Source organism: Dendrobates tinctorius, unplaced genomic scaffold (genome assembly GCF_039654945.1).
Source record: "Dendrobates tinctorius isolate UK_male_01 unplaced genomic scaffold, ASM3965494v1 ptg000395l, whole genome shotgun sequence".
Lineage (NCBI taxonomy): Eukaryota > Metazoa > Chordata > Amphibia > Anura > Dendrobatidae > Dendrobates > Dendrobates tinctorius.
Window position 1 is genome coordinate 56,294 of NW_027362061.1, and position 24,697 is coordinate 80,990.

At 45.1% G+C, this 24,697-nt stretch overlaps 1 protein-coding gene across 1 annotated transcript; it reads left to right on the plus strand.

The window, feature by feature from the left end:
• The first annotated feature begins 14,495 nt into the window (after window positions 1-14,495).
• On the plus strand, window positions 14,496-24,260 carry LOC141076198 (oocyte zinc finger protein XlCOF8.4-like). The gene is made up of 6 exons (XM_073563557.1): window positions 14,496-14,641; window positions 14,771-14,950; window positions 15,035-15,158; window positions 15,242-15,339; window positions 15,538-15,628; window positions 23,273-24,260. Exons 1-6 carry the CDS (start codon window positions 14,564-14,566, stop codon window positions 24,205-24,207), a joined length of 1,506 nt encoding a protein of 501 aa, XP_073419658.1. The 5' UTR covers window positions 14,496-14,563; the 3' UTR covers window positions 24,208-24,260.
• The last annotated feature ends 437 nt before the right edge of the window (window positions 24,261-24,697 follow it).

Genomic DNA, 24,697 nt, shown 5'->3' on the forward strand with positions numbered 1-24,697 from the left:
AATAGGTGCATACCAAAAGGCAACTTACATATTAAATTAGAAAATGGTAGCACACCAAATATGAAATATGTGAAATACGAATAGCAAAAAAAAGCTGGGGGTATACAGATGTATACAGCGTACACAGGGGTCTGCGACCAAAACTGGGGATATATGGGTGTATAGTGAACACAGGGGGCTGTGACCAAATCTGGGGGTATACGGTGTATACAGCGTACACAGAGGGGTCTGCGACCGAAGCTGGGGGTATACGGGTGTGTACAGCGTACACAGAGGGGTCTGTGACCGAAGCTGGGGGTATACGGGTGTGTACAGCATACACAGAGTGGTCTGCGATCGAAGCTGGGGGTATACGGGTGTATACAGCATACACAGAAGGGTCTGTGACTGAGGCTGGGGGTATACGGGTGTATACAGCATACACACAGGGTTCTGAGACTGAAGCTGGGGGTATACAGGTGTATACAGTGTGAGAGACGCGGGGTCTGTGACTGAAGCTGGGGGTATACAGGTGAATACAGTATACACAGGGGTCTGCGACTGAAGTTGGGTGTATATGGATGTATAGAGTGTACACAGGGGTCTGCGACCAAAACTGGGGATAAACAGGTGTAAACAGTGAACACAGAGGTCTGTGACCGAAGCTGGGGGTATACGGGTGTACACAGCGTACACAGAGCAGTCTGCGACCGAAGCTGGGGGTATACGGGTGTATACAGCGTAAAGAGAGGGGTCTGTGATCGAAGCTGGGGATATACTGGTGTACAGTCATATGTTAAAGTTTGGGCACCCCTATTAATGTTAACCTTTTTTCTTTATAACAATTTTGGTTTTTGCAACAGCTATTTCAGTTTCATATATCTAATAACTGATGGACTCAGTTATATTTCTGGATTCAAATGAGGTTTATTGTACTAACAGAAAATGTGCAATCTGCATTTAAACAAAATTTGACCAGTGCAAAAGTATGGGCACCCTTATCATTTTCTTGATTTGAACACTCCTAACTAATTTTTACTGACTTCCTGAAGCACTAAATTGGTTTTGTAACCTCATTGAGCTTTGAACTTCATAGCCAGGTGTATCCAATCATGAGAAAAGTTATTTAAGGTGGCCACTTGCAAGTAGTTCTCCTATTTGATTCTCCTATGAAGAGTGGCATCATGGGCTCCTCAAAACAACTCTCAAATGATCTGAAAACAAAGATTATTCAACATAGCTTTTCAGGAGAAGGATACAAAAAGTTGTCTCAGAGATTTAACCTGTCAGTTTCCACTGTGAGGAACATAGTAAGGAAATGGAAGGTACAGGTACAGTTCTTGTTAAGCCTAGAAGTGGCAGGCCAAGAAAAATATCAGAAAGGCCGAGAAGAAGAATGGTGAGAACAGTCAAGGACAATCCACAGACCACCTCCAAAGACCTGCAGCATCATCTTGCTGCAGATGGTGTCACTGTGCATCGGTCAACAATACAGTGCACTTTGCACAAGGAGAAGTGTTATGATAGAGTCACCGTAGGAGGCAGACACAAAAATAGAAGCTACGTCCAGAAAACCAGAGAAGTTGGCAACTATCAGATTGCAGACCCCTGAACCTATCAACACAACTAGCAGTAGCCGTGGGGGGTTCCTACGGATCCCTAGACCCCTCGATCACAGCCGGAGAGATAAATAGCCTAAAGACAGAAAAGGAAATCTAAACTGCCCCAGAGCAGACCCCAAAGCAAAACGCAGCCCCCCACAAATAATGACGGTGAAGCAAGAAGAAAGAACACAACACAGACAGAAAGATAGACTGAGCAAAGACGGGGCCCAAGCTAACTAGATAGGAAAGGACAGGAAGGCTGCTGTCTGCAATCCGTGAAAAACCCTATGAAAATAAGAGCCAACAGACTGACAGTGAAAAAGGCCCTGAAGACTCTAGGCTTCAAAAAGCTATGTCAGTACTCAGGAATATTCTGAAGACAGAGAAACCGGCAAAAGGAGATTCAGCTCACCCCAGCAGGGAGTGGCAGAATCCAGAAAAGCAAGGCAAACAAAAAGAAAACACAAATGCTAAAAGGCAAAGCAGAAAACTTAGCTTTAGAGGAGCAGGAATCAGACTGGTTTCCTAGAAGTCCACAGAAAAATCACCCGCAGGGCAGAAGGGCGTCGGAAGCCTTATATCCAGTCCGTGACTCCACTCAGCCAGTCATCATCATTAGACTCAGGTGCCTGATAATCAGGCTCACTACCTTCCTTCACCAGAATAGGGAGTTCACCAGACCTCAGTGACGAAGGGGAAAATGAACTCACAACAGTACCTCCCCCTTGAGGAGGGGTCACCGAACCCCCAACCACGCCACCAGGGCGATCAGGGTGAGCCCGATGAAAGGCACGCACCAATCTTTTGGCATGAATATCAGAGGCAGAGACCCAGGAATTATCCTCCTGACCATAACCCTTCCACTTAACCAAAAACTGGAGTCTCCGTCTAGCCAGACGGGAATCCAGTATTTTCTCTACCTCATATTCCATGTTACCTTCAACCAATACAGGGTCCGGAGGTGCCACCCCAGGAACAACTGGTTCAACAAACCTCTTCAACAAGGACTTATGGAACACATTATGGATTTTAAATGTGACAGGGAGAGCCAAACGAAAAGAGACCGGATTAATAATCTCCAAAATCTTGTAGGGTCCAATAAATCTAGGCTTAAACTTAGGAGAAGCCACCTTCATAGCAATATTTTTTGATGATAACCACACCATATCACCAATCTTAAACTGGGGACCAATGGTCCTATGTCGATTGGAAAACCGCTGGGCCTTTTCCTGGGAGAGAGATAACTTATCCACCACTTGGTCCCAGATTTGGTGCATTCTCTCCACCACAGTGTCAACACTTGGGCAGGCAGAAGGCTCCACCTGCCCTGAAGAAAATCGAGGATGAAACCCAAAGTAACAAAAAAAAAGGTGACATCAAAGTGGCAGAACTAGCTCTATTATTTAAAGAAAATTCGGCCAAGGGCAAAAATGAAACCCAATCATCCTGATCAGCAGAAATAAAACATCTCAAATACGACTCCAAGGTCTGGTTTGTTCTCTCTGTCTGCCCATTGGTCTGAGGGTGAAAAGCAGAGGAGAAGGACAACTGAATTCCCAGTTTGGAACAGAAAGTCCTCCAAAATCTAGACACAAACTGAACTCCTCTGTCAGATACAATGTTCTCAGGAATCCCGTGCAAGCGAACCACCTGTTGCAAAAACAGGGGCACCAACTCAGAGGAAGACGGCAACTTAGGGAGTGGTACAAGATGAACCATCTTAGAGAACCTATCACAAATCACCCAAATAACAGATATTCTTTGAGAGACCGGCATATCAGAGATGAAATCCATTGAAATATGGGTCCATGGCCTCTTGGGGACCGGCAAAGGCATCAACAACCCACTAGAGCGAGAACAAGATTTAGACCAGGAGCAAGTCCCACAGGACTGCACAAAATTCCTGACATCATGAGACAAGGTGGGCCACCAAAAAGATCGACTCACCAGATCTCTAGTACCAAAAATACCTGGATGACCAGCCAATGCAGAGCAATGAACTTCAGACATCACTCTCTTAGAATCATAGAATCGTAGAGTTGGAAGGGACCTACTGGGCCATCTGGTCCAACCCCCTGCTCAAAGCAGGATTCGCTAAATCATCCCAGTCAGATGTCTGTCCAGCCTCTGTTTGAAGACTTCCATTGAAGGAGAACTCACCACTTCTCGTGGCAGCCTGTTCCACTCATTGATCACTCTAACTGTCAAAAAGTTTTTTCTAATATCTAATCTGTGTCTCCTCCCATTCAGTTTCATCCCATTGCTTCTAGTCTTTCCTTGTGCAAATGAGAATAAAGTTGATCCTTCTACAATGTGACAGCCCTTTAGATATTTGTAGACAGCTATTAAGTCTCCTCTCAGTCTTCTCTTTTGCAAACTAAACATTCCCAAATCCTGCAACCTTTCCTCATAAGACAGGGTTTGCAGACCGGTCACCATTCTGGTCGCTCTTTTCTGAACTTGCTCCAGTTTGTTGATGTCTTTTTTAAAATGTGGTGCCCAAAACTGGAGACAATATTCCAGATGAGGTCTGACCAAAGAGGAGTAGAGGGAAATAATGACTTCACGTGATCTAGACTGTATGCTTCTGTTAATACATCCTAGAATTGCATTTGCCTTTTTGCTGCTGCATCACACTGTTGACTCATATTCAGTCTGTGATCTATTAGTATACCCAAGTGTTGTGAGTTCATTTTCCCCTTCACTACTGAGGCCCGAGGAACTCCCTCTTCTGGTAAATAAAGGTAGTGAGCCTGATTATCAAACACCTGAGTCTGATGATGATGACTGGCTGAGTGGAGTCACTGACTGGATATAAGGCTGCCGACGCCCTTCTGCCCTGCGGGTGATTTCTCTGTGGGATCCTTGGAGACCAATCTGAATTCCTGCTCCTCTAAAGCTAAGTTTTCTGCTCGGCTTTTTGCATTTGTGCTTAGACTTTGTTTTGCTTTGTTTTTCTGGATTTCTGCCATTCCCTGCTGGGGTGTGCTGAATTCCTTTAGCTCTGTCTTCTGAAAATACCTGAGTGCTGATTTAGTTTTTGAAGCCTAGCTGCTTCAGGGTCTTTTTCATATCAGCTTGTTGGCTTATGTCTTTGATAGGGTTTTGGCAGATTGCAGACAGCAACCTTCCTTTCCTGTACTGTTTAGCTAGCTTGGGCCCCATCGTTTGCTCAGCCTATCTTTCTATCTGTGTGAGTGTTTTTTCATCTTGCTTCACCGTCATTATATGGTGGGGGCTGCCTTTTGCTTTGGGGTCTGCTCTGGGGCAGTTTAGATTTCCTTTTCTGTCTTTGGGCTATTTAGCGCTCCGGCTGTGATCGAGGGGTCTGGGGCATCGTGGGAGCTAGTTGTGTTGATAGGTTCAGGGGTCTGCAATCTGATAGTTACCAACTTCTCTGGTTTTCTGGACGTAGCTTCTATTTTTGTGTCTGCCTCCTACGGTGACTCAATCATAACACCCAAGTCTTTTTCACATGTGCTGTCACTTAGCCCTATTCCTCCCATTCTATATATGCTTTTTTCACTTTTTATTGCCCAGATATAGTACTTTGCATTTCTCCCTGTTAAAAACCATTCTGTTAGTTGCTGCCCACTTCTCCAGTTTATTTAAATCTTTTTGAATCCTCTCTCTCTCTTCTCTAGTATTAGCTAACCCTCCTAGCTTTATGTTATCAGCAAATTTAATCAGTTTACCCTCAATTCCTTCATCTAAATCATTGATAAAGATGTTGAATAATACAGGGCCCAGGACAGAGCCCTGTGGTACCCCACTTGAGACATTCTTCCAACTGGATGTGCAGCCATTTACGACCACTCTTTGGGTCCGATCACTAAGCCAGTTATGAATCCACCTAACAGTTGCCTTGTCCATTCCATACTTAGTCATTTTTTCAATAAGGATTGTATGAGAGACTTTGTCAAATGCTTTGCTGAAGTCAAGATATACTATATCTACAGCATTTCCTTGATCCACCCAATCAGTGATACCGTCATAGAAGGAAATTAAGTTAGTCTGACATGACTTATTAGTTACAAACCCATGCTGACTCTGTTTAATCACTTCATTCTTATCCAGGTATTGACATACATGTTGTTTAATAATTTGTTCAAAGATCTTTCCTGGTATAGAAGTCAGACTCACCGGCCTATAGTTGCCTGGGTCCACCTTCTTCCCCTTTTTGAAGATAGGAACAACATTTGCTCTTCTCCAGTCTTCTGGCACTTCTCCTGTTCTCCAAGAATTTTCAAAGATTATGGAGAGGGGTTCAAAAATTTCTTCTGCTATCTCCTTAAGTACTCTGGGGTGTAATTCATCTGGACCTGGAGACTTGAATTCATTTAGGTTAGCTAAGTGTTTCCTCACTATCTTTCTGTTTATAGATATCCTGGATTCTTCTATTCCCTAATAGGACAGTGAATAACAGTTGATGTTACATTTCCTTTCTGAGAGAAAACAGATGCAAAATAGGAATTTAAAAGTTCAGCCTTCTCAACATCCTGTCTTACCATTTCATCATTTTCATCCTGTAAAAATCCTATAGCATCTTTGACTTTTCTTTTACTTTTGACATATCCCCAAAATCCTTTATTATTGCTTTTGACATCTCTTGCAAGCCTCAATTCATTTTCAGCTTTAGTTAATCTGATTTGTGCCCTGCAGGTTCTGCAGACAGCATTATATTCTTCTTTAGATATGCCTCTCTCTTTCCATTTTATAAACATTTTTTTCTTCCTTTTTAGCATGTGCTTAAGTTCTGTGTTCATCCATCCTGGTTTCCTTAAATGCTTCCTATTCTTCCCTCTTTACGGAATTGTTAACAACTGTGCTTTGAGAATTTCATTTTTCAAGATTTCCCATCCTTCCTGGACATTTTTGTCTTTAAGGATATCCAGCCATTGGATCCCTCCAATTCTCTTTCTGAATCCCTTAAAATCTGCCTTTCTGAAATCTAACCTTGACGTCTGAGTCTTCACAGGTCTTCCGCCTCTAGTTATCCAAAATTCTAAAATAGCATGGTCGCTACCTCCTAGGGTCCCAGCCACTTTTACCTCCTCAACCATTTCCTCCCTGTTTATAAGGATTAGATCCAAGGTAGCAGTTCCCCTTGTTTTCTCCCTTACCTTTTGGAAGATAAAGTTGTCAGCAAGAGAGGATAAGAATTTCCTTGACCTGTTAGTTTTGCCTGAGAGAAATTCCCAACAAATGTCTGGATAGTTGAAATCTCCCATGACAACTATGTCATATTTTTTGGAGAACTTGGCCATTTTTTTTTTTTGGAGAACTTGGCCAGTTCTTCTTCCACTCGTCAGGAACATACAACTTTCCACTGGGACAACGCTCAGGTTTGTCCTCCTGGAACTCTTGCAGAGCAAGTCTCAAATCAGACGAGATGGCAGAAAGAACTACCCCTTCGCCTAAGATGGTAGCAGGCTTGGTCACCACAGGAGAATCAGCAAAGAAGCTCCTAGAGAGGGCGTCTGCCTTGACATTCTTAGTTCCAGGAAGAAAAGAGACCACAAAATCAAAACGTGTAAAAAACAAGGCCCACCTAGCCTGTCTAGGGTTCAAGCGTTTAGCCGACTCTAGGTAAATCAAATTCTTGTGGTCAGTGAGGACCACAACTTGATGTTTAGCTCCCTCCAACCAATGTCTCCACTCCTCAAATGCCCATTTCATTGCCAACAGTTCCCGATTCCCCACATCATAGTTACGTTCAGATGGAGAGAACTTTCGGGAAAAGAAAGCACAGGGATTCATTTTAGATGTTACAGGATCCTTTTGGGACAAAAGCTCCTGCACCAATCTCAGAAGCATCCACCTCTACCTGGAACAGGAGTGAGACATCAGGTTGCCGCAAAACCGGGGCGGAGGTAAATCTTCGCTTCAGCTCCTGAAAGGAAGCAACAGCCTCCGGAGACCAATTCAACACATCAGCACCCTTCTTAGTCAGATCAGTCAATGGCTTGGCAATACTAGAAAATTTTGCTATAAATTTCCGATAAAAATTAGCAAAACCCAAAAACTTCTGGAGGGCCTTCAAAGAAGTGGGCTGAACCCAATCATAAATGGCCTGTACCTTGGCCGGGTCCATTTCAATAGTTAATGGAGACAAAATAAATCCCAAAAATGAAATCCTCTGTACTCCAAAATGGCATTTCGATCCTTTGACATACAGGGACTTCTCCCTCAAGATCTGGAACACAGTCCGAATATGTTCCACATGAGAATCCCAATCCTTGGAGAAGATCAAAATATCATCCAGATAGATAATCAAAAATTTATCGACAAAGTCTCGGAAAATATCGTTCATGAAGCACTGGAAGACAGAAGGGGCATTAGTGAGCCCAAAAGGCATCACTAGGTACTCAAAATGTCCCTCCGGAGTATTAAACGCCGTCTTCCATTCATCCCCCTGCTTAATGCGGATAAGATTATAAGCCCCCCTGAGGTCAAGCTTGGTAAACCAGCAAACACCTCTAACTCTAGAGAATAGATCCAAAATCAGGGGTAACGGATACTGATATTTAATAGTAATTTTGTTGAGGGCACGATAATCAACACAAGGCCTTAAAGAACCATCCTTTTTGGCTACAAAAAAAAACCCGGCACCTAAGGGTGAAGAGGATGGTCTAATATGACCCTTCTCCAACCCAACGCCTCCTTAATATAGGACCGCATAGCCTCGTGCTCGGGTACAGATAAATTGAAGAGCCGACCCTTGGGAAATTTACACCCCGGGCTCAGTTCAATTGCACAGTCATAACTCCTATGAGGAGGCAAGGACGCAGACTCATTCTCACTAAATACATCATAAAAGTCCGCCAAATAGTCAGGAACATCATGCGACTGAGGAGAGGTGGAAAAAACCGGAGCCTCACTACAGGCACACCGACAACCCCAACTCACCACAGACACAGATTTACAATCCAAGACTGGATTATGAATTTGCAACCAGGGAAACCCCAGAACAACGGCATCATGCAGACCATGTAACACCAAAAATCTGCAATTTTCTTGATGGTCTGGGGCGACCCACATGACCACCTGGGTCCAAAACTGAGGTTTATTTTTCGCCAAAGGAGTAGCATCAATCCCCCTCAAAGGGATAGGCATCTGCAGAGGTGTCATCGGAAATCCACAACGTTTAGCAAAATCCAAGTCCATTAGGTTTAGCGCTGCTCCCGAATCCACAAAAGCCTTGGGGGAAAATGTGGACAGGGAGCAGATCAGAGTAATTGCCAGAAGAAACTTAGGTTGAACACCACCAACAGAAAACGTGTGTGCAAAGCGTTTCTCTCGTTTAGGACAAACAGAAATAATATGCGAGGCATCTCCACAGAAAAAACACAGCTTATTACGCCTTCTGAACTCCTGACGTTGCGCCTTAGACAAAACTATCACATTGCATAGGTTCAGACGTCTGTTCTACCGGTGGCAACACCTCTCGTGCAATCCTGCGTTCACGTAAACGCCGATCAACCTGAATGGCTAATGACATAGAATCGTCCAGACCAGAGGGAACAGGAAATCTCACCATAGTATCTTTTACGGCTTCTGACAAGCCCTTCCGAAAAAGAGCAGCCAAGGCATTATCATCCCAGGTAGTAAGGACCGCCCACTTTCGGAACTTTTGACAGTACAACTCTGCAGAATCTCGACCCTGGTTCAATGCCAACAGGGTCTTTTCAGCCTGATCAATAGCATTAGGTTCATCATACAACAACCCCAAGGCTTGAAAGAATGCGTTCACATTAGTCAGAATAGGATCATCTGGTTTCAAAGAAAACGCCCAATCCTGGGGATTGCCACGCAGCAAAGAGATGACAATTTTAACCTGCTGCGCGGAGCACCCTGACGAGTTAGGCTTCAAGGCAAAAAATAATTTACAATTATTTTTGAAATTCAAAAATTTAGACCGATCCCAAAAAATACATCAGGTGTAGGAATCTTTGGTTCAGCAGCATGTGAATGAGCAAGGTAGGCGGAAATTCCCCGCACTTCCGCAGCGAGCTGCTCCACACGATCAGACAATTGCTTTATCTCCATTGAGAGAAAAAAAAAATTCCCCCTACGGCCTCAGAGATATAGAGGAAAAAATATACACCCTTTTTTTTTTTTTTTTTTACAATTCTTTCCTGCTATTGAGTACCCTAGGATCTGCGGTATGGCGGGTGATTCTGTTATGATAGAGTCACCGTAGGAGGCAGACACAAAAATAGAAGCTATGTCCAGAAAACCAGAGAAGTTGGCAACTATCAGATTGCAGACCCCTGAACCTATCAACACAACTAGCAGTAGCCGTGGGGGGTTCCTACGGAGCCCTAGACCCCTCGATCACAGCCGGAGAGATAAATAGCCTAAAGACAGAAAAGGAAATCTAAACTGCCCCAGAGCAGACGCCAAAGCAAAACGCAGCCCCCCACAAATAATGACGGTGAAGCAAGAAGAAAGAACACAACACAGACAGAAAGATAGACTGAGCAAAGACGGGGCCCAAGCTAACTAGATAGGAAAGGACAGGAAGGCTGCTGTCTGCAATCCGTGAAAAACCCTATGAAAATAAGAGCCAACAGACTGACAGTGAAAAAGGCCCTGAAGACGCTAGGCTTCAAAAAGCTATGTCAGTACTCAGGAATATTCTGAAGACAGAGCAACCGGCAAAAGGAGATTCAGCTCACTCCAGCAGGAATGGCAGAATCCAGAAAAGCAAGGCAAACAAAAACAAAACACAAATGCTAAAAGGCAAAGCAGAAAACTTAGCTTTAGAGGAGCAGGAATCAGACTGGTTTCCTAGAAGTCCACAGAGAAATCACCCGCAGGGCAGAAGGGCGCCGGCAGCCTTATATCCAGTCCGTGACTCCACTCAGCCAGTCATCATCATTAGACTCAGGTGCCTGATAATCAGGCTCACTACCTTCCTTCACCAGAATAGGGAGTTCACCAGACCTCAGTGACGAAGGGGAAAATGAACTCACAACAGAGAAGCTGTATGGGAGAGTGATGCGAAGGAAGCCGTTTCTGCCAGCACGTCACAAACAGAGTCGCCTGAGGTCTGCTAAAGCACATTGGGACAAGCCAGTTACATTTTGGAAGAAGGTCCTGTGGACTGATGAAACAAAGATTGAGATGTGTGGTCATACAAAAAGGCGTTATGCATGGAGGCTAAAAACACAGCATTCCAAGAAAAACACTTGCTATCCACAGTAAAATTTGGTGGAGGTTCCATCATGCTTTGGGGCTGTGTGGCCAATGCTGGCACCGGGAATCTTGTTAAAGTTGAGGGTCGCAGGGATTCAACTCAGTATCAGCAGATTCTTGACAATAATGTGCAAGAATCAGTGACGAAGTTGAAGTTACGCAGGGGATGGATATTTCAGCAAGACAATGATCCAAAACACCGCTCCAAATCTACTCAGGCATTCATGCAGAGGAACAATTACAATGTTCTGGAATGGCCATCCCAGTCCCCAGACCTGAATATCATTGAACATCTGTGGGATGATTTGAAGCTGGCTGTCCATACTCGGCGACCATCAAACTTAGCTGAACTGGAATTGTTTTGTAAACAGGAATGGTCACAAATACCTTCATCCAGGAACTCATTAATAGATACAGGAAGCGACTAGAGGCTGTTATTTTTGCAAAAGGAGGATCTACGAAATATTAATGTCACTTTTATGTTGAGGTGCCCATACTTTTGCACCAGTCAAATTTTGTTTAAATGCAGATTGCATATTTTCTGTTAGTACAATAAACCTCATTTGAATCCAGAAATATAACTGAGTCCATCAGGTATTAGATATATGAAACTGAAATAGCTGTTGCAAAAACCAAAGTTGTTATAAAGAAAAAAGGTTAACATTAACAGGGGTGCCCAAACTTTAACATGACTGTATACAGCAAAAACACAGGGTTCTGAGACTGAAGCTGGGGGTATATAGGTGTATACAGTGTGCACAGGGGTCTGCGACCAAAGCTGGGGGTATACAGTGTACACAGAGGGGTCCACACAAACACAGCTCCGCTCCGTACACCTCGTACACACACGGCTCCGCTCCGCACACCTCGTACACACACGACTCCGCTCCGTACACCTCGTACACACAGGGCTCCGCTCCGTACACCTCGTACACACACGGCTCCGCTCCGTACACCTCGTACACACAGGGCTCCGCTCCGTACACCTCGTACACACACAGCTCCGCTCCGTACACCTCATACACACACGGCTCTGCTCCGTACACCTCGTACACACAGGGCTCCGCTCCATACACCTCGTACACACAGGGCTCCGCTCCATACACCTCGTACACACAGGGCTCCGCTCCGTACACACACGGCTCCGCTCCGTACACCTCGTACACACAGGGCTCCGCTCCGTACACCTCGCACACACGCGGCTCCGCTCCGTACATCTCGTACACACGCGGCTCCGCTCCGTACACCTCGTACACACACGGCTCCTCTCCGTACACCTCTTACACACAGGGCTCCGCTCCGTACACCTCGTACACACACGGCTCCGCTCCGTCAACCTCGTACACACAGGGCTCCGCTCCGTACACCTCGTACACACGCGGCTCCGCTCCGTACACCTCGTACACACACGGCTCCTCTCCGTACACACACGGCTCCTCTCCGTACACCTCGTACACACACGGCTCCGCTCCGTACACCTCGTACACACACGGCTCCGCTCCGTACACCTCGCACACACACGGCTCCTCTCCGTACACCTCACACATGCGGCTCCGCTCCGTACATCTCGTACACACGCGGCTCTGCTCCGAACACCTCGCACACACACGGCTCCTCTCCGAACACCTCGTACACACACGGCTCCGCTCCGTACACCTCGTACACACACGGCTCAGCTCAGTACACCTCGTACACACACGGCTCCGCTCCATACACCTCGTACACACAGGGCTCCGCTCCGTACACCTCGTACACACACGGCTCCTCTCCGAACACCTCGTACACACGCGGCTCCGCTCCGTACACACACGGCTCCTCTCCGTACACCTCGTACACACACGGCTCCACTCCGTACACCTCGTACACACACGGCTCAGCTCCGTACACCTCGTACACACACGGCTCCGCTCCATACACCTCGTACACACAGGGCTCCGCTCCGTACACCTCGTACACAGACGGCTCCGCTCCGTACACCTCGTACACACAGGGCTCCGCTCCGTACACCTCGTACACACGCGGCTCCGCTCCGTACACCTCGTACACACACAGCTCCTCTCCGTACACCTCGTACACACACGGCTCCTCTCCGTACACCTCGTACACACATGGCTCCACTCCGTACACCTCGTACACACACGGCTCCGCTCCGTACACCTCGCACACACACGGCTCCTCTCCGTACACCTCGCACACACGCGGCTCCGCTCCGTACATCTCGTACACACGCGGCTCCGCTCCGTACACCTCGTACACACACGGCTCCTCTCCGAACACCTCGTACACACACGGCTCCGCTCCGTACACACACGGCTCCGCTCCGTACACCTCGTACACACACGGCTCCTCTCCGTACACCTCATACACACACGGCTCCGCTCCGTACACCTCGTACACACGCGGCTCCGCTCCGTACACCTCGTACACACACGGCTCCTCTCCGAACACCTCGTACACACACGGCTCCGCTCCGTACACACACGGCTCCGCTCCGTACACCTCGTACACACACGGCTCCTCTCCGTACACCTCGTACACACACGGCTCCGCTCCGTACACCTCGTACACACACGGCTCCTCTCCGTACACCTCGTACACACACGGCTCCGCTCCGTACACCTCGTACACACACGGCTCCGCTCTGTACACCTCGCACACACACGGCTCCTCTCCGTACACCTCGTACACACACGGCTCCTCTCCGTACACCTCGTACACACACGGCTCCACTCCGTACACCTCGTACACACACGGCTCAGCTCCGTACAGCTCGTACCCACGCGGCTCCGCTCCGTACACCTCGTACACACAGGGCTCCGCTCCGTACACCTCGTATACACACGGCTCCTCTCCGTACACCTCGTACACACACGGCTCCGCTCCGTACACCTCGTACACACGCGGCTCCGCTCCGTACACCTCATACACACACGGCTCCGCTCCGTACACCTCGTACACACACGGCTCCGCTCCGTACACCTCGTACACACACGGCTCCGCTCCGTACACCTCGTACACACGCGGCTCCGCTCCGTACACCTCGTACACACGCGGCTCCGCTCCGTACACCTCGTACACACACGGCTCCTCTCCGTACACCTCATACACACACGGCTCCGCTCCGTACACCTTGTACACACACGGCTCCGCTCCGTACACCTCGTAGACACACGGCTCTGCTACATCCACCCTGTAAACCCCTCCTGACCCCACACAGAAACTTCCCCTCATCCAGCACCATGACAACCAGTACAGCAGAGTCCTGTGCACACTGAGGCCCCTGATCATGTGACCCCTGACTCCTCCCCTCCTGTGACCTCATCACAGGTCCTGTGCGCACAGAGCAGCTGTAGAAATCTCCGGCCTCGGGGGTCTCACCAGATTTCGCTCTTTTCTTGCAGAGGCCGCAGTGGATTTCATCCTGGATCCATAGAGCTGAATAGAGGAGCGATGTTCCTTCACTCTGATGGGAATTGATGGTGACGTTGATGAGTCTATGAGGAACGTGTTCAGCTGCCGACTCCGAGGAGGAAACTGCTTGTTGTCTGTGGCCTAAATATATAGGTTTTATTAGTAGATGTCAGGGGAGAAAACTAAACCCTGTAAGATAATAAATCTCCTCATATGTTTCCCTTATTATCTCCAGTAAGTGTATTATTACACAGGATTCTTATGATGTTACATCGGATCATCTTCTTCTCATTCAGGTCTCTACAATATCGGATCCTCTCAGTGAAGATCTTCTACAAAAGAGAATTTTCCTGATTTACCCATCAAGGATGGATATGGACAGAGACAAGATGGCGGAGAGGATGTTACACCTCACCCTAGAGATCCTCTTCCGTCTCACTGGAGAGGTGAGAGATTCTGATGACGTCACATTACATCATTCTTATCTATGGGAATAACAGATGGACAGAACTGGAGAGGTGAGGACTCTGGAAATGTCTGTAGTGAGATTTATTAATGTGTCTCTCCATAACCAGGATTACACAGTGGTGAAGAAGACCTCTAGTGATCGCTGTCAGGACCCTGTGTCTGAGGGATGGGGAAGACCCCTGAGCCCAATCACGGGGCCTCCACCTCACCCCCTGATCCATGAGGACATCAATGACCAGAAGATCCCAGAACTCATCTACAAGATGATTGAGCTGCTGACTGGAGAGGTGACACTGCTGGGAATGCTGGGACATTATACAGTAACGCTATGAAGGGATCGGGGGGGATGATGGTATCATTGTATGTGTCAGGTTCCTATAAGGTGTCAGGATGTCGCTGTCTATTTCTCCATGGAGGAGTGGGAGTATTTAGAAGGACACAGAGATCTGTACAAGAACGTCATAATGGAGGTTCCCCAGCCCCTCACATCTCCAGGTAATAGACAGGACTAAATACACACGGCCTATAGTTATCTGTAAGTAGAGAATGAATTCAGTCCCTGTATGTGTTTCCTCCAGATCTATCCAGTAAGAGGACAACACCAGAGAGATGTCCCTGTCCTCTTCTTCCACAGGACTGTAACCAAGAAGATCCCAGTGCTCCTCAGGATCATCAGGTAGATGGAGAGAAGGTGTCAGGAGATCTCCCCTATGATGTGTAGACGGCTGTGAAAGTCTTGTGCTCAGTCTTGTTTTATCCACCAGTATTATATGTTTTATACTTGTGTAATGAGAACGGTGGAGATGGCAGGATTAGAGCTGGTCATAGATGGGACTTCTCCATCTGTCAGTGACTTTTACAATATTTGTTTCAGGGTGAAGATCTGACCCATATTAATACTACAGAGACATATGTGAGAGATGATGAGTGGTGTAAAGAGGAGATTCCCACATATGACTACCCAGGTGAGTAGTAACCACTGAATGCAGAGAAGTCACAGATTCCTCTCAGTCACCGGCTGTGGCTGCTTTATCGGTGGTGTAGTCCGGCCGTATTACCATGTTCACCATTTTCCCTCTAGACCACAACATTCTCCTCCACCCAAAACTCTTCAAATTTCTTTGGGCATTGAAAGCCCTTTTCTATAGAACTTACAACCTGGAGGATCCACCTACCCCCTGGGATTAGTGTGAGGGTGATCCCTTAAAGCGAGATCTATATGATTGCTTGTACCTGACCCAATAAAGGCCGAGTGCGCGCTTAAAGGGTCACACTGAACGCAAAGTTAGGCCGGGATCACACTACTGTTGTGATGCAAGAAACTTGCACGAGTCTCTCGCATCAACACCCGTCACTGCTGCCGCTCATCGAGATTGGAGCTGCGGCTGCATAGAAATCCTAAAGTTTATTCTCCAGACAAAGAGACAGGAATTAGACAGGTAATGGCCAGAGCCTTCTAAACTATAAAGCCAAATGACAGCGTACGTAGAATGTGCTGACAAGATGAAAAATCTTATGCTGGACCTGTAAGAGAAAGCGGAGGGTAATGATGCTGTTGGCTTCCTAGATCCCTGAGATCTTATCGGATGAATCTTCTCTCCCTTCTGTGCTGCTGAATGTCTCATGGTTCCTAGGGATGAGCGAGTATACTCATTATACTCGGCGAGTAATGCGGTACTCGAATCCTGGCGAGTATTTCACAACTCTCCTCTCTAAGCTGTGCGTGGCTGATGGCTGTAATATACACTCACTGGCCACTTTATTAGGTACACCTGTCCAACTGTGTGTTAAGACTTAATTTCTAATCAGCCAATCACATGGCGGCAACTCAGTGCATTTAGGCATGTAGACATGGTCAAGACAATCTCCTGCAGTTCAAACCGAGCATCAGTATGGGGAAGAAAGGTGATTTGAGTGCCTTTGAACGTGGCATGATTGTTGGTGCCAGAAGGGCTGGTCTGAGTATTTCAGAAACTGCTGATCTACTGGGATTTTCACGCACAACCATCTCTAGGGTTTACAGAGAATGGTCCGAAAAAGAAAAAAAATCCAGTGAGCGGCAGTTCTGTGGCCGGAAATGCCATGTTGATGCCAGAGGTCAGAGGAGAATGGGCAGACTGGTTCGAGCTGATAGAAAGGCAACAGTGACTCAAATTGCCACCCGTTACAACCAAGGTAGGCAGAAGAGCATCTCTGAACGCACAGTGCGTCGAACTTTGAGGCAGATGGGCTACAGCAGAAGGCCACACTGGGTACCACTCCTCTCAGCTAAGAACAGGAAACTGAGGCTACAATTTGCACAAGCTCATCGAAATTGGAAAGTAGAAGATTGGAAAAACGTTGCCTGGTCTGATGAGTCTCGATTTCTGCTGCGACATTCGGATGGTAGGGTCAGAATTTGGCGTAAACAACATGAAAGCATGGATCCATCCTGCCTTGTATCAACGGTTCAGGCTGGTGGTGGTGGTGTCATGGTGTGGGGAATTTTTTCTGGGCACTCTTTGGGCCCCTTGGTACCAATTGAGCATCGTTGCAACGCCACAGCCTACCTGAGTATTGTTGCTGACCATGTCCATCCCTTTATGACCACAATGTACCCAACATCTGATGGCTACTTTCAGCAGGATAATGCGCCATGTCATAAAGCTCGAATCATCTCAGATTGGTTTCTTGAACATGACAATGAGTTTACTGTACTCAAATGGCCTCCTCAGTCACCAGATCTCAATCCAATAGAGCATCTTTGGGATGTGGTGGAACGGGAGATTCGCATCAGGGATGTGCAGCCGACAAATCTGCGCCAACTGTGTGATGCCATCATGTCAATATGGTCCAAAATCTCTGAGGAATGCTTCCAGCACCTTGTTGAATCTCTGCCACGAAGAATTGAGGCAGTTCTGAAGGCAAAAGGGGGTCCAACCCGTTACTAGCATGGTGTACCTAATAAAGTGGCCAGTGAGTGTACATTTATTCCTGCCTGCAGGAGATGTGTTGGCTCCAGTTCTGGTGTCATGGATTCACTCCACATCATAAATTACATTGTTTCTGATCCTAAGGAATTCAGATTACTGCACAATCTCTCCTGAAATGGGGAGCAATATTATTTTCTCTAATCTTCTGCTCAGGATTCATAGTAGCTCCAATGGTCCACCATAAATGAGGGCAACTCTGGTTTACTGTTGTGTAATCTGTATTTGTAGTTTTCAGTAATGAGATTCTCGTGCTCTGAGGCATGGCTGTGGGCGGGGCTTTATGTGTTGCGCTGATTACATATTCATCTGTATTGGCTTATGACAGGTCGCTGATCCCTCACTGACCTGCCCCCATTATTACATAATGCATATAATAACATTGATATTATTGTTGATAATGCCTATAATATTGTGGCTATTGTGAGGCTTAGAAAAAAAATTACATCCAGCAAAATGACACCAGCGGCGCCTGTCCAGTAGCCTCTGTCTCTTACTTATAGATGCTACTGCGCAGGCGCCGCCATCACCGGTGACATTTTGCTGATTGGCACTATCTTCTCTGCTTTCCATATCCCAAGGATTGCCTTGCTCATCGCCCTATAACACCCTCACATGGAATCTGGACTTATACACGGTCCCCAAGGCTTGGACCATGGTGTTACCTGCTATTCTGTGGTGTTAGATGGTAAGAAGAATAGTCAGGTAGCTGGGTCAGAACCAGAAGAACAGAATACAGAATCAGAAGACACAAGAGTAGTCAGTAAACGGGCCACGGTCACAGCAGGAAACAAATACACAAGCCGCAAGCTGAGCACAGAGGTCTGAACCAGAGGAGAACAGCACTGTATCTGGCAGATTCCGGCCATGTGCTTTGCGCTTTAGTAGGGTGTGGTACTTTCCAATTGGTTGAAGTAGGGAGCAGATTACTCCAGCTGGACAGCAGGAACAGATCCCAGATGAGATTGGACACACCATTTGCTGAAGCCCTAACATAACTAAATGACAGAAAACCAGAATAGTAGAAATCCCCATAAAGTGATTCCATGTTATAAATTAATTCACTGAGGGTTATAATCTATACACACGGGGTCAAAATTGTTGCTACCCCTCGTTTAATGACAGAAAAACCCACAATGGTCACAGAAATAACTTGAATCTGACAAAAGTAATAATAAATAATAAATCTGTGAAAATGAACAATGAAAGTCAGACATTGCTTTCCAACCATGCTTCCACAGAATTAAAAAATAAATAAAACTCATGAAATAGGCCTGGACAGAAATGATGGAACCCCTGAAAATAATGTAACAAAAGGGACATGTTAAATCGCGATGTGTCCACTAATTATCATCACAGGTGTCTACAATCCTGGAATCAGTGAGTGGCCTGTATAGAGGCTACAGATCCTCACTGTACTGTTTGGTGACATAGTGTGAATCACACTCAACAAGGACCAGAGGAAGCGAAGAAGAGAGATGTCCCAGGAGATTAGAAAGAAAATTATAGACAAACATGTTACAGGTAAAAGTTATAAGACCATCTCCAAGCAGCTTGATGTTCCTGTGACTACAGTTGCACATATTATTCAGGAATGTAAGATCCATAAGACTGTAGCCAACCTCCCTGGACGTGGCCACAGGAGGAAAATTCATGGCAAATCAAAGAGATGGATAATACGAATGGTAACAAAAGAGCCCAGAAAAACTTCTAAACAAAAGGGGAACTTCAAGCTCAAGGAACATCAGTGTCAGATCCCACCATCACAAAAATTTTCCTTTAGACCTAATTTTTTTTTACTTTCGCAAGGGTAATAGGAGAAAATGGACTATACATTTTGTTTTGCAATTTCTCCTGAGCATGCCGATACCCCATATGTGGGGGAAATCTACTGTTTGGGCACACAGCAGGGTTCGGAAGGGAAGGAGCGCCATTTGACTTTTTGAATGTAAAATATGCTGGAATAATTAGCGGTTGCCATGTCACGTTTCGAGAGCCCCTCATCTGCCTAAACAGTGTAAACCACCAACAAGTGACACCATTTTGGAAACTAGACCCCTTAGGGAACTTATCCAGATGTGTATTGAGCACCTTGAACCCACAGATGTTTCACAGAAGTTTATAATGTAGAGCCGTGGAAATAAAAAAAAATACAATTTTTCACAAATCTTTTTAGCTCCATATTTTGCATTTTCATAAGGGTAACAGGAGAGATTGCTCCATGCAATTTCTCCTGAGCTCGCCGATACCCCATATGTGGGAGAATACTACTGTTTGGGCGCATGGCAGAGCTTAGAGGGGAAGGAGCGCCATATTGGAGAGCAGATTTTGCTGGAATTGTTTGTGGCTGACATGTCACATTGTCAGAGACACTGACGTGTCTAAACAGTGGAAATCCGACCCCATTTTGGAAACTAAACCCCTCCCCAAGGAACTTATCTAGACATGAGGTGGGCACTTTGAACCCCCAAGTGCTTCACAGAAGCTAATTACATAGAGCCGTGAAAATAAAAAAACATTTTTTCCACAAAAAAATGAACTTTTCGCCCTCAATTGTTTTTTCCAACGGCTAACAGGAGAAATTGGACCCCAAAAGTTGTTTTGCAATTTGTCCTGAGTATTCTGACACCCCATATGTGGGGGTAATCGACTGTTTGGGCGCATGGCAGAGCTCCAAAGGGAAGGAGTGTCGTATTGGAGAGCAGATTTTGCTGGAATTGTTTGTGGGTGACATGTCACGTTGTCAGAGCCCCTGAGGTGCTAGAACTGCATGAGCTCCAAAAGTGACTGCATTTTACCAAATACTTCCCTGAATGAATTCTTCCAGTGGTGCAGTGAGCATACTGACCCCACAGCTGTTCCATAGAAAATTATACCATTGGGCAGTGAAGAAGAAATAATTACATTTTTACCACTAAAATGTTGTTTTATCCCCAGATTTTACATTTACATTGGAAAATAGGTAGATAGGTAAATGGTCCCTACACCCATAGATGAATTCTCAGAGGGGTGTCATTTCCAAAATGGGGTCACTTCAGGGGGGGATTCTGCTGTTGTGGCACTTTGGAGAGCCGCTAAGTGCCAGAACTACAGAATCCCCCCTGAAGTGACCCCATTTTGGAAATGACACCCCTCTGGGAATTCATCTATGGGTATAGTGACCATTTTCACTGCATGGATGATTTCCAGAAACACGTAGTGGAAGTTTTAGAGCAAAAATTGCAAAAATGTCATTGTAATGTCCAATATATTGTGTCCAGCTTGTGTCTCTGGAGACCTCCCCCCACCTACCCCCGGAAATTGTTAAGTCAGCTCTACTCAAATGTGTCTGTCACTAAATAAACCAAATGCTTGAATGTCAAAACAGTTCAAAAACGTGGTTCTGTATGGAAGATTGTAAAGCCGTCATGGAGGCATAAGGCTGGCAGTGATGGGCATTGTGGGTAATAATAGTGGGGATCATGCCTCATTCCTCTCTAGGAGCATATACGACATCTTCTCTGGGGGTTCTTTCTTGTTTCAGTTACTGGGATGAGTGCAATAAAATGTCGCTCAGTGAGTCTTCTAACATCTTCACATTATAAAGGATTGGTGGGGACAAAATTTTCAAAAACAAGATTTTCAGTGACCTTTTCCTGATAATCAAGGAAAGTATCTGCATTTCCGGCTTTTTTGTATAACACAAAAGAATTATATGTGGCCACCTGAAACAAATACATGACTAACTTTTTATACCAGATATATGATTTTCTTGATACCTGGTATGGCTGTAGAACCTGATCTGCAAGGTCCACACCCCCATATATTTGTTGTAGTCAATGACTAAAAACAGGTTTTGGAGTAGTGGATCCCTGTTGGTCTGCAGTGGCCCTTGTGGCATCTGGGTGGATTGAGCTCAGGATAAAAATATCTTTTTTATCCTTATACTTAAGGACAAGCAGCTCTCCATTGCGTAAAGCCCCTGACTGCCCCTTTCGGAACTTTTTGCTGACCAATGATTCTGGAAACCCCTGATGTTTTTTTCGAATGGTCCCAGAAGCCCCTAATGTTCAAACAGACTTTTAAATAGAGGGATGCTGGTGTAGTAGTTGTCAACATACAGATTGCAGCCTTTTTGTAAAAATGGAGTTATCGGCTCCCAAACGACTTTTCCAGATGTCCCCAGATAAGTAGGGCATCCTGGTGGGTTTAGTTTGTTGTCTTTCCCCTCATAAATGTGTAAAGCTGATGTGTATCTGATTGAACGCTCGCACATTTTGTAGAGCTTTATTCCGAACCTTGCCCTCTTAGAAGGAATAAATGGCTTGAGGTGCAGTCTTCCTTTGAATTTTACAAGGGGCTCATCAATGGAAATGTTTTCTGTTGGGGTGTAAAGCTTTAAGAACTTTTCTGTCAAGTCTTCGATGATGGGTCTGATTTTGAATAGTCTGTCATGTTCTGGGACATTTCTGGGCAGGCATTGACTATTGTCGTTAAAATGCCAAAATCTCATGAGCATCTCATAACAGGTGCTAGGAAGAACGGCAGAAATCATAGTGGTGGCTTGAACAGGCGGTTGGACCAATAAGACCAAATGCTCATTTTTTTTAACAAGCCTCATAATGAATGTAAGTCCTAAAAATGTTTTCATTTCTAGGACATTAGTTGGTGTTGATAAATTTGACCTAGCATAATAGGATCGTGGATTCTGGCTGATGAATTGGGACACATATAAATTTGTAGGACAATATGCTCTAGCAAGCTATCTGTCAGAAACAAATTAAAAAAATTAATTGGTGCAAAATGTTCCACCTCCACATTTATACCAGGAATGGCATTAAAATTAGGGATGAATGGAGTAGCCGAATCCGAAGCCTCCCATCTGGGAAATGCTACATCAAGAGGCAAAGCCCCTTGGACATTGGTGTGCGCCAATTCCCGAGCACTAGGGACAGCGCTAGTACTGGGCATTGTTCCCTGAGTTGGAGACATTTCTCCAGAAGCGCTATTTGTCCTTCTTGTTGTACTGGTCCTTGTGTGTGAGGATGGACCGGAATCACTGCTCATTTCTGAGCTATCACTGTCGCTGCTACTAAAGCCCTCGAAATCCTCATCGCCATCTGACACTGCACTTTCTTCACTGTCAGAACATAAAAGCGCATAAGCCTCCTCTGTACTATAAAACTTAAGGGCCATTTTATTCGTTTTTTGTTTTTTTTTCGGAAAAAGAAAACTCTGACGTGACTGACGGGACCCAATTATTGGGGAGACAATTGAGAAAAGCCTAATTCTTTAGCCTAACACTAACCCTAACTATAGCATTAACTGTAACCTGCCTTATCTGTTTTTCCATTGACAGATGATGGACCTGAGTGGGGACTTGTTTTTTGTGAGATGAGAATTGGTATTATTTTCGCCTACATAACATTGATTGGTTTCTTTTTATTCGATATTTGGGAGGCAGAATGAACAAACAGTTGAACACCACACACTACTGGCTCATCCAACAAGGTTTTCTATTAGACTGTGAACTGTCATTGTTTTGGTAAATAAAGTTTTTTACATAACTTGCCATTTTTATGGACAGTTTAAGTAGAAATGTTCAAAAATATAAAACTCAAGGATATTTTATTAATAAATAATTGTTTTTTATCTTAGCAGATGACCGTAACAGGAGATCAGAGGGACAGCTGACATCTTCAATTTTTAAATCTGATGATCTTGAGATCCTACAAGATACAACAGAAGTGATTGCCATTACTCCAGATATATCATCATCCATTCACAGCAAAGATCTGTCATCTGATTATATGAAACAGGTCCCACCTTCTGATTCATTACTGACTACTAAGAAAAATCAAAGTCACAAAAGAGGCATTATAAAACAAACTGCTCCTAAAGCAAAGAAGTCATTTTCCTGTTCAGAATGTGGGAAATGTTTTAAACAGAAATGTAATCTTGATATACACCAAAGAACTCACACAGGAGTGAAGCCTTTTTCATGTTCAGAATGTGGCAAATGTTTTACTCAGAATTCACATCTTGATATACACCAAAGAACTCACACAGGAAAGAAGTCATTTTCATGTTCAGAATGTGGGAAATGTTTTAACAAGAAATCACATTTTGTAACACACCAGAGAACTCACACAGGAGAGAAGCCTTTTTCCTGTTCAGAATGTGGGAAATGTTTTAACCAGAAAGGGTGTCTTAATGAACATCATAGAACTCACACAGGGGAGAAGCCTTTTTCATGTTCAGAATGTGGCAAATGTTTTACTCAGAATTCACATCTTGTTAGACATGAGAGAATTCACCCAGGAGAGAGGCCATATTCATGTTCAAAATGTGGGAAATGTTTTAAATGGAAAATAGATCTTGATCACCATCAAATAACCCACACAGGGAAGCTTTTTTCCTGTTCAGAATGTGGGAAATGTTTTAACCATAAAGGGAATTTTGTAACTCACCAAAGAACTCACACAGGGGAGAAGCCTTTTTCATGTTCAGAATGTGGGAAATGTTTTAACCGGAAAGCGCTTCTTGTTAGACACCAAAGAACTCACACAGGAGAGAAGCCGTTTTCATTTTCTTAATGTGGGAAATATTTTACTTGGAAATCAACTGTTAATAAACATCAGCGATGTCACATAGTGGGAAGCCTTTTTATGTTCATAGTGTTGGAATAGTTTTAACCAAAACTGAATCTTTTTAAATGGGTTGACTCTTGTCATTCCTCATGTTTGCTGACAAAAAGATAAAACTAAACTTTATTAATTCCAAATGTAAAACTATACCCATAATTCACCCCTTGAAGGTTAGTCAATAGGTGACTAATAGAAAAAACATGTGCCCCACAGTTCAGTATATAGTGTGAGGTGACGTATAGACAGTCACTGTCCAAGCCTCTTATTTCTGCAGGCTTCATCGTCCTCACCAAAGGCGTCTTCAGGAGACTATTTAATATTGACCTATATTCAAGCGAGACTAGACAAATAAACCTAAAATCATGTATCATGTTATCCGAAACAGTCAGAGAACTAGCCACATATTGGCAGATCCCAGACCTCAGACTATATACTGTGT